Genomic DNA, 14,744 nt, shown 5'->3' with positions numbered 1-14,744 from the left:
AAGACCCCTGCACTACAGTATGTATGTGTACTGTGTATGTGTGTACAGTGTGCAGGGATAAGAACATGAGCACCCAGTTCTAACAGAGCAGAGTGACGGTAGTGATGAATGGCTGTGCTTGGTTGTTGCTGTGGAAACTGCAGTGAGGTTGCCTACAGCTCTAGTGTAACCAGTGGAGGTCTCCTACTCTGGGATTATGCGCTGTTCAGTCCCTCAGCCGATATAATACAGAACAACTAATCTTTGTCACTTTTTTTGTCTTCTTGCAGTATACAGCTTGCATGGTTACTTTCTACGCCTCCCACTCCCCTAAGCATGTTGTTCATTGTTGCTGTAGTCCTGCAATGCGCATCAGGCAGCGCTCAAAAAGGGGCCCCCTGGCTTAGCCTCAGTTATCTGGGGTGGGCAGGTGAAGCAGAATAAAGTGTTTCCTGGGTTTGGCTGCTTTGATAGATGACAGCAGATAGCAGTGGGCCCAGTCTGTGAGGTTGATAGTGTTCAATCAAATAAAACAGTTTCAAACAAAAACGTCTCATCACAGCAGCCACTTTAGATCGGCACAGCGATAGGAGCCACGCTGCCACCATCCAAGGTGACATAAAAGCGAGACAACCGCAGTAATAGAAAACACGGGTGCACGTGTGCACGGTCAAACGGCCCCTGCCCATGTGCACACACTACCACGCAGGGACGCGCAGAGAATGTTAGAGAGGCAGGGGATGACATTTCTAAAAGGGCTTTTTGGTGAAAATATCGAAACACTATTTTCGATGCTTGCTTTCTACACAAAGAGGACAATTCTTTCAACATAGGATGCTGCATTCAAGTTCAGGAGAGTTTGGACAAGTTAATTCTCTTGAGTGCTATTATGCTGCCTTCAGGTATGGCATGGAAAGGGGACATTTGTGTTTCTTTCACCACAGTAAAAACTGCATTCATGGTCTGGAGAGAAGGCACATTTACTGACGGATAAAAGGGCATGGGCTCAAGCCCCCTTTGATGTCTATGTGTGCACGTGCATGCTACCACGCACACACCACAAGGCATATATCTGAGAAACCACACTGGAAAAAAACAAAAAAACAAAAAAAAAACATGCACATGCCACATACAAATTGTGTGTGGTCATACAGTACATGCACATACATGTCTATATTACAGTACATTAGTACAGTTGATCAGGGAGGGAAAGTCTTCTTTCTTAAGAGTGTACGGAGATGAGCAGTGATGACGTGATCCTGTTTCCAGGCAATCTGCTCATCCTGCGTGTGATAAGACAGGAGACATGCAAGACGACCTGATGGCTGCGACCTGCTGTCTCGCAATGTGTCCTTCATCGTGGGCTTAATTCCAGCTCACAAAATGTGACGTATGTCTTCCCCGCCCTGCTGTCACTTCCTGGCACTTTCTAATTTATACTTTGTAAAGCAAGAATGCCAGGAAAACAACAAAACAATACGGAGACATCCTGCTCAGCTTGCCAGCAGTGCTCTATCTGGATTCCCAGTCATTCAAAGATTTGATGGATGAAAGTGTTTGAGGCCATACTGTACATGCAGAGCATGTGTTGCTGTCAGATTACACATACAGTCAAATGTCTTAATGACAAGCTTTTCCTACATTCTGTGTGCTCGAAAACCTGATAATTTTGCAACATCAACAATGTGTAGAGAAATACGCCACACTATAGATCTTCTCGCATCAGAACGGATTTCTGTTGAAAGTTCCACAGGTTGACAGAGGGAGAACAGCGTCCAGGATTACAGCTTAGGTAATTGGCACTGGGTGAAAAATGGGTTGAAAAATCATGGGATAAAAAATTTAAGAAAAAGAAAATAATAAATGTTAAGTTTGAATTTTTCACTGGTCACATTTTTCACAATAACTTAACTACTCAACTTCTCTAGTCTAAACACTATTAAATTAAACATATTTTTTTTTGCGAGGACCGGCACCTGACACTCGCATCAGAATTACGTAGGCAACGGGAGTGTACCGGAAATATATGCATTAATGTACTTCAATGTTATTAAATACAGTTTCTGACGACGTGTAACTGTTGCTGCTTTCCAAAATATTGTCGGGCTCCAGGACCTTGTACCATTCCTTTCCAGCGATTGTTCCATATACTGTAGAGACATTCTGTAATGACAGCGGAGCTACAAGGGGTGTCGCTAAAAATAAATGGCTGTAAGACTTCAACTCAGAGATTATGAAAATTGACCCTGAAGGCCGTTATAAAGTAAAAGTATGAATGAAATTAATATAAATATAAACACAACAGCTGTAACGAGAGTGTACAATTGTAAATGTAACTGGGGGAGGCTGTGGGTCAGGAGGTTCCCAGTTTGATCCTTAGCTCCCGCTGTGTTACTGTTAAGGTGTCCTTGAGCAGTGACACTGAACCTCCATCTGCCGTCAGTGTGTGAATGTGTGCAAGTGTGACTGGGTGATGTTAATTGTAAAGCACAGTGTGAAGCGCTTTGGATAAAGGCGCAATATCAATGCACCATTTACCATTTTAACCATACTATGGACACTGACACATTTGGGCCAACATTTCTAAAGAGGCGAGACATATAGTATTTATCCAAGGTTATCCACTAAGTGTAACTAAACTCAGCTTGTAACGTGTGCCTGTGTCTCCTAGGAAAGAGACCATATTCATTATGTCAATGGCACACAGTAAACCCCTGAGTGTTACAGGACCATTAGGATTTTATTGTGTACCCTCATAAACGGAGCTTGCCATCTTTGATCATGTACTTTATACTTTATATCGGGGAGGGAGAGACGGAGGAAAGATCAGATAACTAAGAGGTTCTCTGTCTGTCACCTTGCACAGGGAGCTGAGGTCGAAGCCGAATGACTGGGCATTTCGGGAGCCGGCGTTCATGTAATTTCCCAGCAGCAGCACCAGCTCCAGCAGATGGCTGAAGGCACGGCTCTTCCTGACCTCATCGCAGGCGGCGCTCACGGCCAGGATGTCCGGGCGCATGTTGCTCACCTGCTCCTCCAACTGGAGCCGGAAGAGGATGTGGCTGAGGCGAGGACGCAAGCGCTTCACGCTGCTCATCTGCAGAGGAGAGCGGCGGACAGATGCAAAAACACAGAGAGAGAGAGAGAGAGAGAGGGGGGGGAGGGAGAGAGAGAGGATGAGAAAGAGCAGAGTTAAAAAAAACAAGAACAAATGGAAGGAAATGATGCAGAAAGAGAATGAGAGAGAGGGAGGTCACAGTCAAACTTCTATATTAACTACAATGATTTTTTTTTTTACTTTGTGCCGTTCAGCCAATCCAATTTAAAACACATTTATGCAATCAGTGCGCCAACAAAATGTTGCTAGGCAGTAGTAATAGATGCTGGCAGTGATTTGATTTGGGACCCGGGTCTGGTAAGTTAATTGCTGAGTTAGTGTCCATATAGGGCTGAGTGCGGAGGGGTGCAATATACAATAGGCTGCCTTGGATTACCACTCTCACACAATTACAGTAAATTGGAAAATATTGCATTGAGCCCAGGGTCTGGCCACAACAACAATCGTGTGTGTGTGTGTGTGTGTGCGTGCATGTGTGTGGGGTGGTGGGGGGGAGAGATCATCTGTTTCACACAACAGCTGGCTCTGCGGTATGATGTCCTGCATCAAGGGTTTAATTATAACTACTGTAACATTATCAAATGGCTACTATAGAGAGAGACAGAGAGAGAGAGAGAGAGAGAGGGGGGGGGCAGTGGAAGAGTTAGCAGTAAAATAAAACAAGCACAGAGTGGCGTCTACTTGTCAGGAGAATTAACGATTACAGTGCAACGGAGAAGAAGGTAAACACATGCAATGCTGAACCATGACACCATCCCTTTTCTAGGAAAGCACTGGAGAGAAAAAGGATGATACTTTACTGAGCAAAGAACTGAGCACTTTTCTTCTTCAGACATTGCATTTTCTATAGGGGAGGAGCTAGAGAGAGGTCAAAAGCTGGGTTCAAACTTGGATGGTTCGAGCGGCGCGATTACATACAAAGTGAATGCAAAGACGAGACGACGCGCAACCGAGCGCGGCGCAAACGGTCGCCTCCTATTTTTGCCCCACTTGGAAAAATCCAACTGAAGCGACTTTCTCTTCACCCCCACTCCACCCATCGCGTCCTGACAGCCAATCAGCGTTGATGTTGTCCGGAGACACAGACATGTTTTTGGTGTTTGGAGTTGGGACTCCCTTTTTTCCGGGTGTTTTGCCTTGATTCCAAAGGGATTTTTTTACCAACGCAGACCTGCATGACCAGGGTGAAGCAATAGAAGCGGCTAGAATAGAAGAAATAGCTTCAGGTTTGAACCCAGCTTTACAGTTCTGCATCAACTTGCTCTGAAATTGAAAAGGCACTAACAAGCAGGGTCAATTCTTTTTTTTTTTACGTTTAATCTCTTTTATGAGTCATTATGGGGTGATGGGGTACAAAGACGTAGTTCTACTGTCGAAAAGATTTCCCCAGCTAAGGCTTTGTGTAGAATTAAACTACGAACAGTGCCAAACAGCCTAAAAAAATAGACCGTCCACTCTAAAAATAAGTGTACCCATCATCACTTAAGCAAAAATCGTATTAGGGGTTTAATTACTGATTATTTTCAGTATATGCCATGGGCATATCGCTCAGATAAGCGGTCCTGGACAACGAGATCTCTATATGCCTACTACAGTATAGAGCATATTGGTCGAAGAGGCGATCCAAGTCGGGAACAATTCAAGTTGGGAATGCATACAATGCATACATGGGTTATGCAATAACCGTTGAACTGTGGTCAGAGTACCTGTTGGAACCATCTGTCCCTTTTATGCCCATGTATGAAAATCCCTGATGACATCAGCGTTGTGCCCATATGGACACTTTGGTTGTGTGTCAGTGTATGTCCATATATGCCAATATATGGACGGATATATTGGTCGGATGACAACTACCTATCCGGTTCTGGACAACTACCTATCCGACCGACTAGACACCGGGCACCGCACCCCCTCGAGTCGAGTGTTGCCAAATAAATAAGAGAAGAATTTAGCTGTATAGCAACAAATCAATTAACATCAAACGCAGACAAATTCAATGCATATCTTTCTATTCAAGCTGCAATGCAGTTCAATATTACTGTGCTTATACCTTTCACCCCTGCAGTAACAGAAGGGAAGTTCATGTACAACTCACCACAGGGATGGGACGATGATATTATCATTTATTGTGATAAAAAACACCCATGATAATCGTATCGTGGAGATTTAATTTATCGTGATATCGTCCTCCGTCATGCACTGGGATCACTTCACCTTATATTTGCCGAGCTGCATATCCGGTACCACTTAAACCCTCTATAATTGGTAAAAGGTAATTATAAAATACGTACTTGACAGTATTTTTTTTTTTTCACTCTGGCAAATGTCTTTGCCAAAAAATAGCCGATCTACAAACTCACAACGCGTCACATTGCGACACGTTGTGAGTTTGTAGTTCGGCTATTTTTTGGCAAACGTTCCGCCCCAGGATAATGGATTTTGATTATCGCGATAATATCGTAAATCGCGATTTCTTTCGTCACAATAATCGTGATATGAAATGTTCATATCGTCCCATCCCTATTCACCACAAACATCTCTGCCCAAAAAGGAAGGAAACTAACCAAAGCTATAGACAGGGAAGATCCTATAGCAATGTGATAATCAGGTGTACCACACTTGTTTTTTTTGTGTGTGCATATTTAATATGATAATCTGCATATTTGAATAAATTAGCAGAAATAACGAGTGGAGGTCATCCACCTTGTGCTTGTTTTTATACATAGTATAATTGCAGTGTAACCAGTGTAAATGTTTATGGTGCTTAATTAGCAAACATGATGCATAATTGGGTAACAACTCAAAGAAAACACATCCATGGTCATTTTATGTTTAATGTTATTCCAATTACTTATTTTTTACTTCCTCAAATCACTCCAGAGGCAGTAAATGTCACAATAAACGGTTCTCTGTTTATGTGATAAGCTATTATGTCCATAAACTATTATTTATAATTTAGTATGACTTCTAGACACTTTTTTGGGGAAATCAATGGTCACCACTGCCAAATTTAACTCACTTGATCCTGAGGGACATTGTCCTGTAGAATAAATGTTTGTTTAGGACATTTGTCATAAGTATGTTATGACATAATATGTATATTGAACCAATTACTGGAAAAAAATTATACAATAAATAAATGTGCTGATAATTTGGCTGCAGGTAGACACACAGATATAAAGAGCTAGATGCCTCGTTCGCCTCTGCAGTTAATTGGAGCGATGTGCAAAAGTTCGAAACCGGACTTCCTGAAAAAACTAAGGGAACGCTGTCAGTCAAAGTGACTACTGGCCAATCACAGCGTGTCTTTTCCGTGACTTATCCAAGGACCACAATTCAATTCAACAGAGCCAGTTCCGATGTTGCGCTGCTCAGCTGTTCTTATAGGCTGCATACGTAAAGACCAGCCCCCACCTGCCTCTGATTGGCTTACAGACTTCCATATGTGTGACGCACGCGGAAGCAATGAACATGGAAGCGACGAAGATTCCCTTAGTTGCTCAATGCATACGACCCCTAGCCGAAGGAGGCGTCTACCTGTCTATGTCTATGGGTAGACAGAGTACACAATATAATGGGTGTATAATATATACAAAATTATGTTTTTAGATTAACTATCACTTAAGGGTCCCTTAAATAAAGACACTTAAGGTTACATTTGTACACTCAGATTTAAATGAACACTCTAGGATTTTCTATGAAAAAGTGTCAAATAACAGTTTTCCACTAGTCCTTTGTATTTTATTTTATAAACATCTCTAGCACAGCAACCCAATTATTGCAGAGCACAACTCAGGTCTTGTCGAAGTCAGAAGGCATCAATGGCGTAGGAAGTGTTAGGGTGTGTGTGTGTGTGTTTGTGTGCGTGTACACATGCATGCGTGCATGTGTGTGTGTGTGTGTGTGTGTGGGGGGGGGGGGGGGGGGGGGTAAAGAGAAAAGAGAGAAATGTCAGGAGACAGTTACAAGAAATGAAATACCGCATTGTGATGATGATGAGAGCACACACACACACACACACACACACACACACACACACACACACACACACACACACACACACACACACACACACACACACACACACACACACACACACACACACACACACACACACACACACACACAAAAGTAAATATTTTGGCAACTTGTAATAACCATCTCCACTGTCTGACAACCCATGTTTAAATCCTAGATGAAGGATTTCTATTCCATTCAAGGACCCGCCAGTCACACAAAAAATGTTTTCTGACAAGGATTTCTATCAACATCAAGGAGATGCAAAAATGGAATGTAGTTTGAAGACAACCGGGGTTTTGGGATGTGACATATTGTGAGCTTGTTGCGACATTTAGGTCGCAGCTACTATCAAAACCTCCACCGGCTGGCAGTCCGTCAGTCAGTCAGTCCGTCTGCCTGTCACGTCACACTTTTGGCCCTACTCTTATCTCTGCCACCGTTGGCCCTATCGATGCCAAACTTTGCACACACACTCCTTGACAAAACTCCTTGGCAAATCATAACCTCCTTCGCTGATTTCTCACATGGCCCTTTTCTAGAGCCACCATCAGGCTGATTTTTGCAAGACAAATTTTTGGACACAGCTCCTACAGATTTTGGCCTAAAATCACGCAAAGCGGTACACAGTATCTCTACAGTCATGACATCAACATGGATCTGTCCCATTTCATGGATCTGTCCCATATTCCCTCCCGATTGGCTACGATTGCCTTCTAAAGTTTGTGTATGCAACGTGGTGGTCGCTTATCTCCCGACTAGGGAGTCTTACTGGTACTGTAAAATGCAGATTGTCAGCGTGCAACACCATATCGTGCAGTAGCGCATACATTTGACGTGAGTGACAGCATTCTCTGCATGTGTCTATCGCTTCAGTTCACGGTACAAACAAATGAGTTAAGGTTCAAATGCTGTACGCTGCATACAGATGTGAGTGGGGATAAAATGTGTGCGCTTGCACAATGGTAAATTAATAATTCCCTTTGAACCTGTGGGCTTCGCTGTTGCGTTGGAGTGCAGGCCTCCCCGGGCCCACGCATGCATACAGAACAATTTATGTAAGCTAGCTGGCTCTTCGCTCCACACTACATGTCCCTGGTGAGCCACACACAACAGCTGCAGTTGGCTCTCCGTTTGTCTACCGGCCTGTCCATCACACACTCCCACTGTCAGCTCTGACTTCCTTCTTCTCCTTTTTCTTTCTTTTTTGGAGCTGTGTGGAACACAAGCTCCCTATACGTGGCCGTGTGTAGGTATGTGGGTGGGTATGTGGGTATGTGGGTGGGTGGGTCTGTATGTAGCCTGTATGTAGTAACCCTGGGTGACCAGAGAGGTGCTGTTGAGTCTAGCCTGCCCTGAGCATCAACTGCAACACACACACACACACACACACACACACACACACACACACACACACACACACACACACACACACACACACACACACACACACACACACACACACACACACACACACACACACACACACACACACACACAGCTCCACTTCGAACAGAGGTTCGATTTTTTCCCATTGTATAACACAGTGGTTCTCAACCTGTGGGTCGGGAACCCCGGGGGGGGGTTCCCCCCCGGGGTTTTCTCTCTAAACAGTGTTTTCTCTCTAAACAGTAAACGAGCCAACATAACGTTTAAGTGTATAGAGGTTATCAGCACATTTCTAAAGTGACAATTTAAGGACTTTTTAACCCATTCAGTGCTCCATGACATGAACGGGTTAAATGTCCAGCGCGCCTTTCGCCTGCTCCGTCCGCAGCCAGTCTCTTATTTTGAAGGCCAGAAGTTGATTGCGCAAACATTTCCTGTTTGACGTCATTCACCGGAAGTGATCATCGTCCCATGCGGTTGGAGTAATGGCGGATCGTTCCCTTTCAGCTTGTGTTATTATAGCGAGAATCCAATGCCATCCTTGGCTTCAAAAGTGTTTTTTTGGAGAAAATGGACATTAAAGATGAGATAGACCATCGGCTACCATGTTAAGGAATCACTATTGTGTGCACGTGGATCCGCGATGATGATGAATCGGCGAGTCCAATCGTGCCAGGACTTTCCAACAGACCGTACGGTAAGCTTGCCAGCTTTACTGTATATACAGTATATAGCGCGAGGATACTCGGGATCGGCACTCCGAGTACTCGAGTATTTTTCACGAGTATTCTCGGGATCGGCTACACATGGGTTAATAGATCTAAAATGACAAATTAAACATTGGTCAAATTGTCAAATATCAGAGGCAGAAATTGTGAAAATAGCCAATCTACATGCTCACAACACCTCGCAATGCCAGGCGTTGTGAGCATGTAGATCTGCTATTTTCACAATAGAACCGAGTTATGCAAAATGTAATGCCTCAACTCTTACTGCTTGTCAGGGTGGGGGGGTCCCCAGTTAACGTGGAGAACTACTGGTATAACAGGTATAGGTCAGGGGAATGCTGAATAGGGCACAAAGTGCTGTCAGTGACAGAGTTGCACGGAAGGCACAGGAAATGTGTTACAGTTACAGTACATTTCACATGCATAATTCCAAAAGGCAGCAAGAAAGCGAGGCAGACATGATTAGGAAATAGTTTTGCCCTTTCATGTGAATAAATTAGTGACTCCAAATGTGTCATGCCGTTTACGGCCAACGAAGTACGGCTGCGGCTTCAAATCTGGATGTTCAAATAAAATGTGCGTGCGGTGTGTGTGTGTGTGTGTGTGTGTGTGTGTGTGTGTGTGTGTGCATGTGAGCACCTGTGCGCTGTGTTGGAGAGAGCGAGAGTCAAAGAAAATGAGAAGTTAAGAAACGTAACTACAAAGTTCTAAAAAAAATAGGTTGTATTATACTGTAACTTGTGACAGCCTGCAGAAAGACACATTATGTTAACATAATAACAATACCAGTAAGACTCCCTAATCGGGAGATAAGCGACCGTTGGTCGCTTATCTCCACAAATAGGCCAAAAGTTTGTTTTACCAATTATTACACTCTATGTGAATTTACATCAACAAATCCCAAGTACTATGCAGAACGACCCATTTCAAGTTTTTAATGTACAACAATATTTAGAAAATAGGTCTACAAGCTGACAGTCCTCGTCCCTTATATTCCCATAGGTTATATGGAGATCTCAGTGTTTGTCAGTCCTTGTTCATTTATGCCCATATATGGACATCTCTATATCTACTGTAACAGTCCTTGTCCCTTTATGCCCATATATGGAGATCTCTTAACTGTAAGTCCTTGTCCCTTTTATGCCCATATATGGATATTCCTGATGTCATCAGTATATGAACATATATGGGCTTTCTGATATGCCCATATATGGAGATCTCTTAACTGTAAGCCCTTGTCCCTTTTATGCCCATATATGGATATCCCTGATGTCATCCGTATATGCCCATATATGGGCTTTCTAATATGCCCATATATGGAGATCTCTGTATCTCCATATATGGGTATAAAAGGATACTTCAGGTCTGACATCAGGTTTGTTTATATTGGGTTGCTAGGTTTGACATCACAAACTCTATGGGCCATCTGACCTAGAAATCTATATTTGGGCATAGATGACTCATCGTGACCTCATCACACGTCGACCGCACGTGTGACGTGCGGTCGACCGCACGTGTGACCGACGGACGGCCGGTGGAGGTTTTCATACCAGTAAGACTCCCTAATCGGGAGATAAGCGACCGTTGGTCGCTTATCTCCACAAATAGGCCAAAAGTTTGTTTTACCAATTATTACACTCTATGTGAACATTTACATCAACAAATCCCAAGTACTATGCAGAACGACCCATTTCAAGTTTTTAATGTACAACAATATTTAGAAAATAGGTCTACAAGCTGACAGTCCTCGTCCCTTATATTCCCATAGGTTATATGGAGATCTCAGTGTTTGTCAGTCCTTGTTCATTTATGCCCATATATGGACATCTCTATATCTACTGTAACAGTCCTTGTCCCTTTATGCCCATATATGGAGATCTCTTAAAGGAGTCATCCAGACCAAAACACATATAGGGTTAAATCTGTCTTTTATCATACCCCTTTATACCTGCTTTAGTCGATTCTTTTCATAGCTGCCCCTGTTGCTAGATTTCGGCCTCCCCTGTTGCCAGATTTCGCAGGCCCTCTCATAACTAACAGAGTAGATAGACTTTATACTAGTGCGGTTATTTCTTCAGCTTCAAAGTTAGTATTTTTTCATTGGATTGTGTTTACACAACGTCCTGAGACCAACCAAACCACTGTTTTGACCTCACAGGCACCCTTACTTGTCAAACGGCTTCTGCTCTGCACCAGAGCAGGGAGAGGAGAGGCTAGAAAGGGAGGGGAGGGAGGGGTCGGTTTGACAAGTAAGGGTGCCTGTGAGGTCAAAACAGCGGTTTGGTTGGTCTCAGGACGTTGTGTAAACACAATCCAATAAAAAAATACTAACTTTGAAGCTGAAGAAATAACCGCACTACTATAAAGTCTATCTACTCTGTTAGTTATGAGAGGGCCTGTGAAATCTAGCAACAGGGGCAGCCGAAATCTAGCAACAGGGGCAGCTATGAAAAAAATGGAATAAAGCAGGTATAAAGGGGTATGATAAAAGACAGATTTAACTCTATATGTGTTTTGGTCTGGATGACTCCTTTAACTGTAAGTCCTTGTCCCTTTTATGCCCATATATGGATATTCCTGATGTCATCAGTATATGAACATATATGGGCTTTCTGATATGCCCATATATGGAGATCTCTTAACTGTAAGCCCCTGTCCCTTTTATGCCCATATATGGATATCCCTGATGTCATCCGTATATGCCCATATATGGGCTTTCTAATATGCCCATATATGGAGATCTCTGTATCTCCATATATGGGTATAAAAGGATACTTCAGGTCTGACATCAGGTTTGTTTATATTGGGTTGCTAGGTTTGACATCACAAACTCTATGGGCCATCTGACCTAGAAATCTATATTTGGGCATAGATGACTCATCGTGACCTCATCACACGTCGACCGCACGTGTGACGTGCGGTCGACCGCACGTGTGACCGACGGACGGCCGGTGGAGGTTTTCATACTAAACTGCGACCTTACGGTCGCAACTAAACTGCGACCTTACGGTCGCAACTAATGGGCATAAAACCCTAATATCCATTGAACCCTTACGTATGAAACTATACTGCTTTAATAAATGCAAACCATTTTCAACCTTCTAATATTATGCATCACTTTTGAAAAAAAAAAAAAAAAAAAAAAAACAGTTCAACTGACACAGCAAGGAGTGGAATGCAAATGGATTTTCCTCCAAAATACAGTAGAGCAAGACAATCATGTTGGAGACATTGGTTAAATATACTGTACAGCACTGTTGCAATAATCATTTTGAAATGAGCATTTTCAAATTATCTTCTGGGTAAAAACAACACGGTGTGTGTGTGTGTGTGTGTGTGTGTGTGTGTGTGTGCGCGCTCTCACCACAACGCCAAACTGCTCAGGCTCTGACAAATTAGCGTACTCGCTTTTATACTTGGCCAAGGCATTGAGTTGTTCCTGTTCGGGGAGGTGTTTCACCAGGTTCTACAAAGAGGAATTAGAGGCAGATTAAAGGAGAGTAGAGGAGGAGAGAAAAGAACACAGAGCCATTGTTTATTTCCATTCAAAAAATAATGAACTGATCTTTTCACCAGCACTAAAAATATTGAGCATGGCAGGTAATCCTGCATTTTGGGTAATCCTCTCATTAAGTTTAAAATATAAACAGTTAAGACCCTTTTGTGCCTAGTGGGAGTAAAGTCATTTGACATCAGTGCATATCAGCAAAGTGAAGAGCAGTGTGAAAAGGAAGTTAATTTCAAATTAAGAACCTTTCAAGGATTTTAAAGTTCCTGGCAGCACCGTGGTGCATTAACCTTTTTAACAAGGTTAGCAAAATGAAAGAAACAACTTTGAATTAATTTGCTGTTCATGATTTAATTGATAAAGTGATTAGGCCGTGTGTATACTGTATACACACAGCCACTGTCCTCAGAGATTCCTAATAATTATATAACATAGTTAAGAAGAAGCATGTCACACTATGCAACAGTACATACGGCCCAACCCTTACCTGGACCATAGGCTCTGTAAGTTGGTCCTCATCTACCTCCACTATCATCTGACGAATCTCATGGTAAGGCATGCGGAAGGAACCCAGGAAAATGGCTGCACATGGACAATAAGCATTAATATTATATCATCCATTCCATACACACACACACACACACACACACACACACACACACACACACACACACACACACACACACACACACACACACACACACACACACACACACACACACACACACACACACACACACACACACACACACAGGTATAGATATATTCCTTGACTTTGGTGTTTTGGTGTTTTGATTTTGATTATGGTGGTGTGTAGAGCACTGTCTAACTGTGTACCAGCACATTAGGTGCATAGCCTTTTTACTGTGTTTTTTTTGTGCCACAATAATATATCGTAAGAGTCATCTTTTTGTCAGGTGCCATAAACATTGGTAATGTCTTAACACATTATGTAAATGATTGTAAAACAGTAAGTGAAAAAGGACATTTTATTTGTATAGCACCTCTCACGGAGAACACTCACAAACACAACATGTCATTTAAATGATTAAAAACAAAAACAACAACAACACAGCTGTATAAGTTATCTCCAAAACCAAAACAGCAGAGACAGTACACACCCGGAGAACAGGAAGAAAGGTCGCTTGCAAAGTTTAATCCTTCACTTGTGTCTTTGACATTTTGATGACTAAACTGTTTTGCAGGTCAACGAGTGCCACAAATGTCACTGCCTGAGCCCAGCAAAGCACACTGTTGACTGTGAAATGTTTGTGGGCCATATTCAAATAGTGTGCACGGTTAAGAGATGGTGATTGCCTTAAGCCATGAAAACAGTGTGAATAAAAACAGGAAAATATGTCTGGAATCCGTGTCCAAATGCTCAAAATCTAGTGACTGCAAACACTATAGCTGATTCCAATCATTTTAATACTACCATTTAGTGGCATCTCATGTATGTGGATGGGGTTATTGACATCCTAGAACAGTGGTTCTCAAAGTGGATTCCAGGGACTCTGTGGGTTCCTTTAGGGGGGTCCAAATTGACCCATACAAGTCTGTAACTCTGGCCGTGTACAAATGGAACCAAATGAACCCTAACACACAAGTCTTTAGACCAGTGACTATGCGCCACTGAATTCTCATTTGTCTTTGTAATGAGCGGTTTATGCACTGCAACCATGCTGTAATCTCCCTCTTCTACCCGTCACAGCTCTTGCTGAGACAGTCTGATCGGTGAAAACACTCTGCATTGACGTTCTCTGTCACCAGAGTACAGTGTTGATTTCATCGACTAAAACTGTAACGACATTTTTTTCAATGACAAAAACTAAATAAAAACTAAGCTGTGATGACTAAAACTAAGACTAAATATAAGGTCAATTTCGTCAACAAAATAAAAACTAGACTAAAACATTAGGGAGGGACTAGTGGAAAAGAGAGTCATTTTACGTTTGGTTGCTCTCAGGTGTTGCGTGATGAAACTAGCCGATTTACAAGCTCACAA

General features: G+C 42.7%; 1 protein-coding gene across 1 annotated transcript in view; it reads right to left on the bottom strand.

Annotated features, from left to right (window-relative positions):
- LOC308287880 (protein diaphanous homolog 3-like) overlaps positions 1–14,744 on the bottom strand; it is a gene marked incomplete at its 5' end in the record, with an annotated part of 315,168 nt that overhangs the window by 130,752 nt on the left and 169,672 nt on the right. The window contains 3 exons of the mRNA XM_080729203.1: positions 2,837–3,076; positions 12,596–12,697; positions 13,227–13,321. Coding sequence (XP_080585329.1) covers positions 2,837–3,076; positions 12,596–12,697; positions 13,227–13,321 — 437 coding nt within the window. The remainder of the gene's footprint in view (positions 1–2,836; positions 3,077–12,595; positions 12,698–13,226; positions 13,322–14,744) is intronic.

This window comes from Nannobrachium achirus (genome assembly GCF_963921795.1).
Source record: "Nannobrachium achirus genome assembly, chromosome: 7".
Lineage (NCBI taxonomy): Eukaryota > Metazoa > Chordata > Actinopteri > Myctophiformes > Myctophidae > Nannobrachium > Nannobrachium achirus.
The sequence above is the reverse complement of the archived record's forward strand: the minus strand, read 5'-3'. Positions and strand labels throughout refer to the sequence as shown.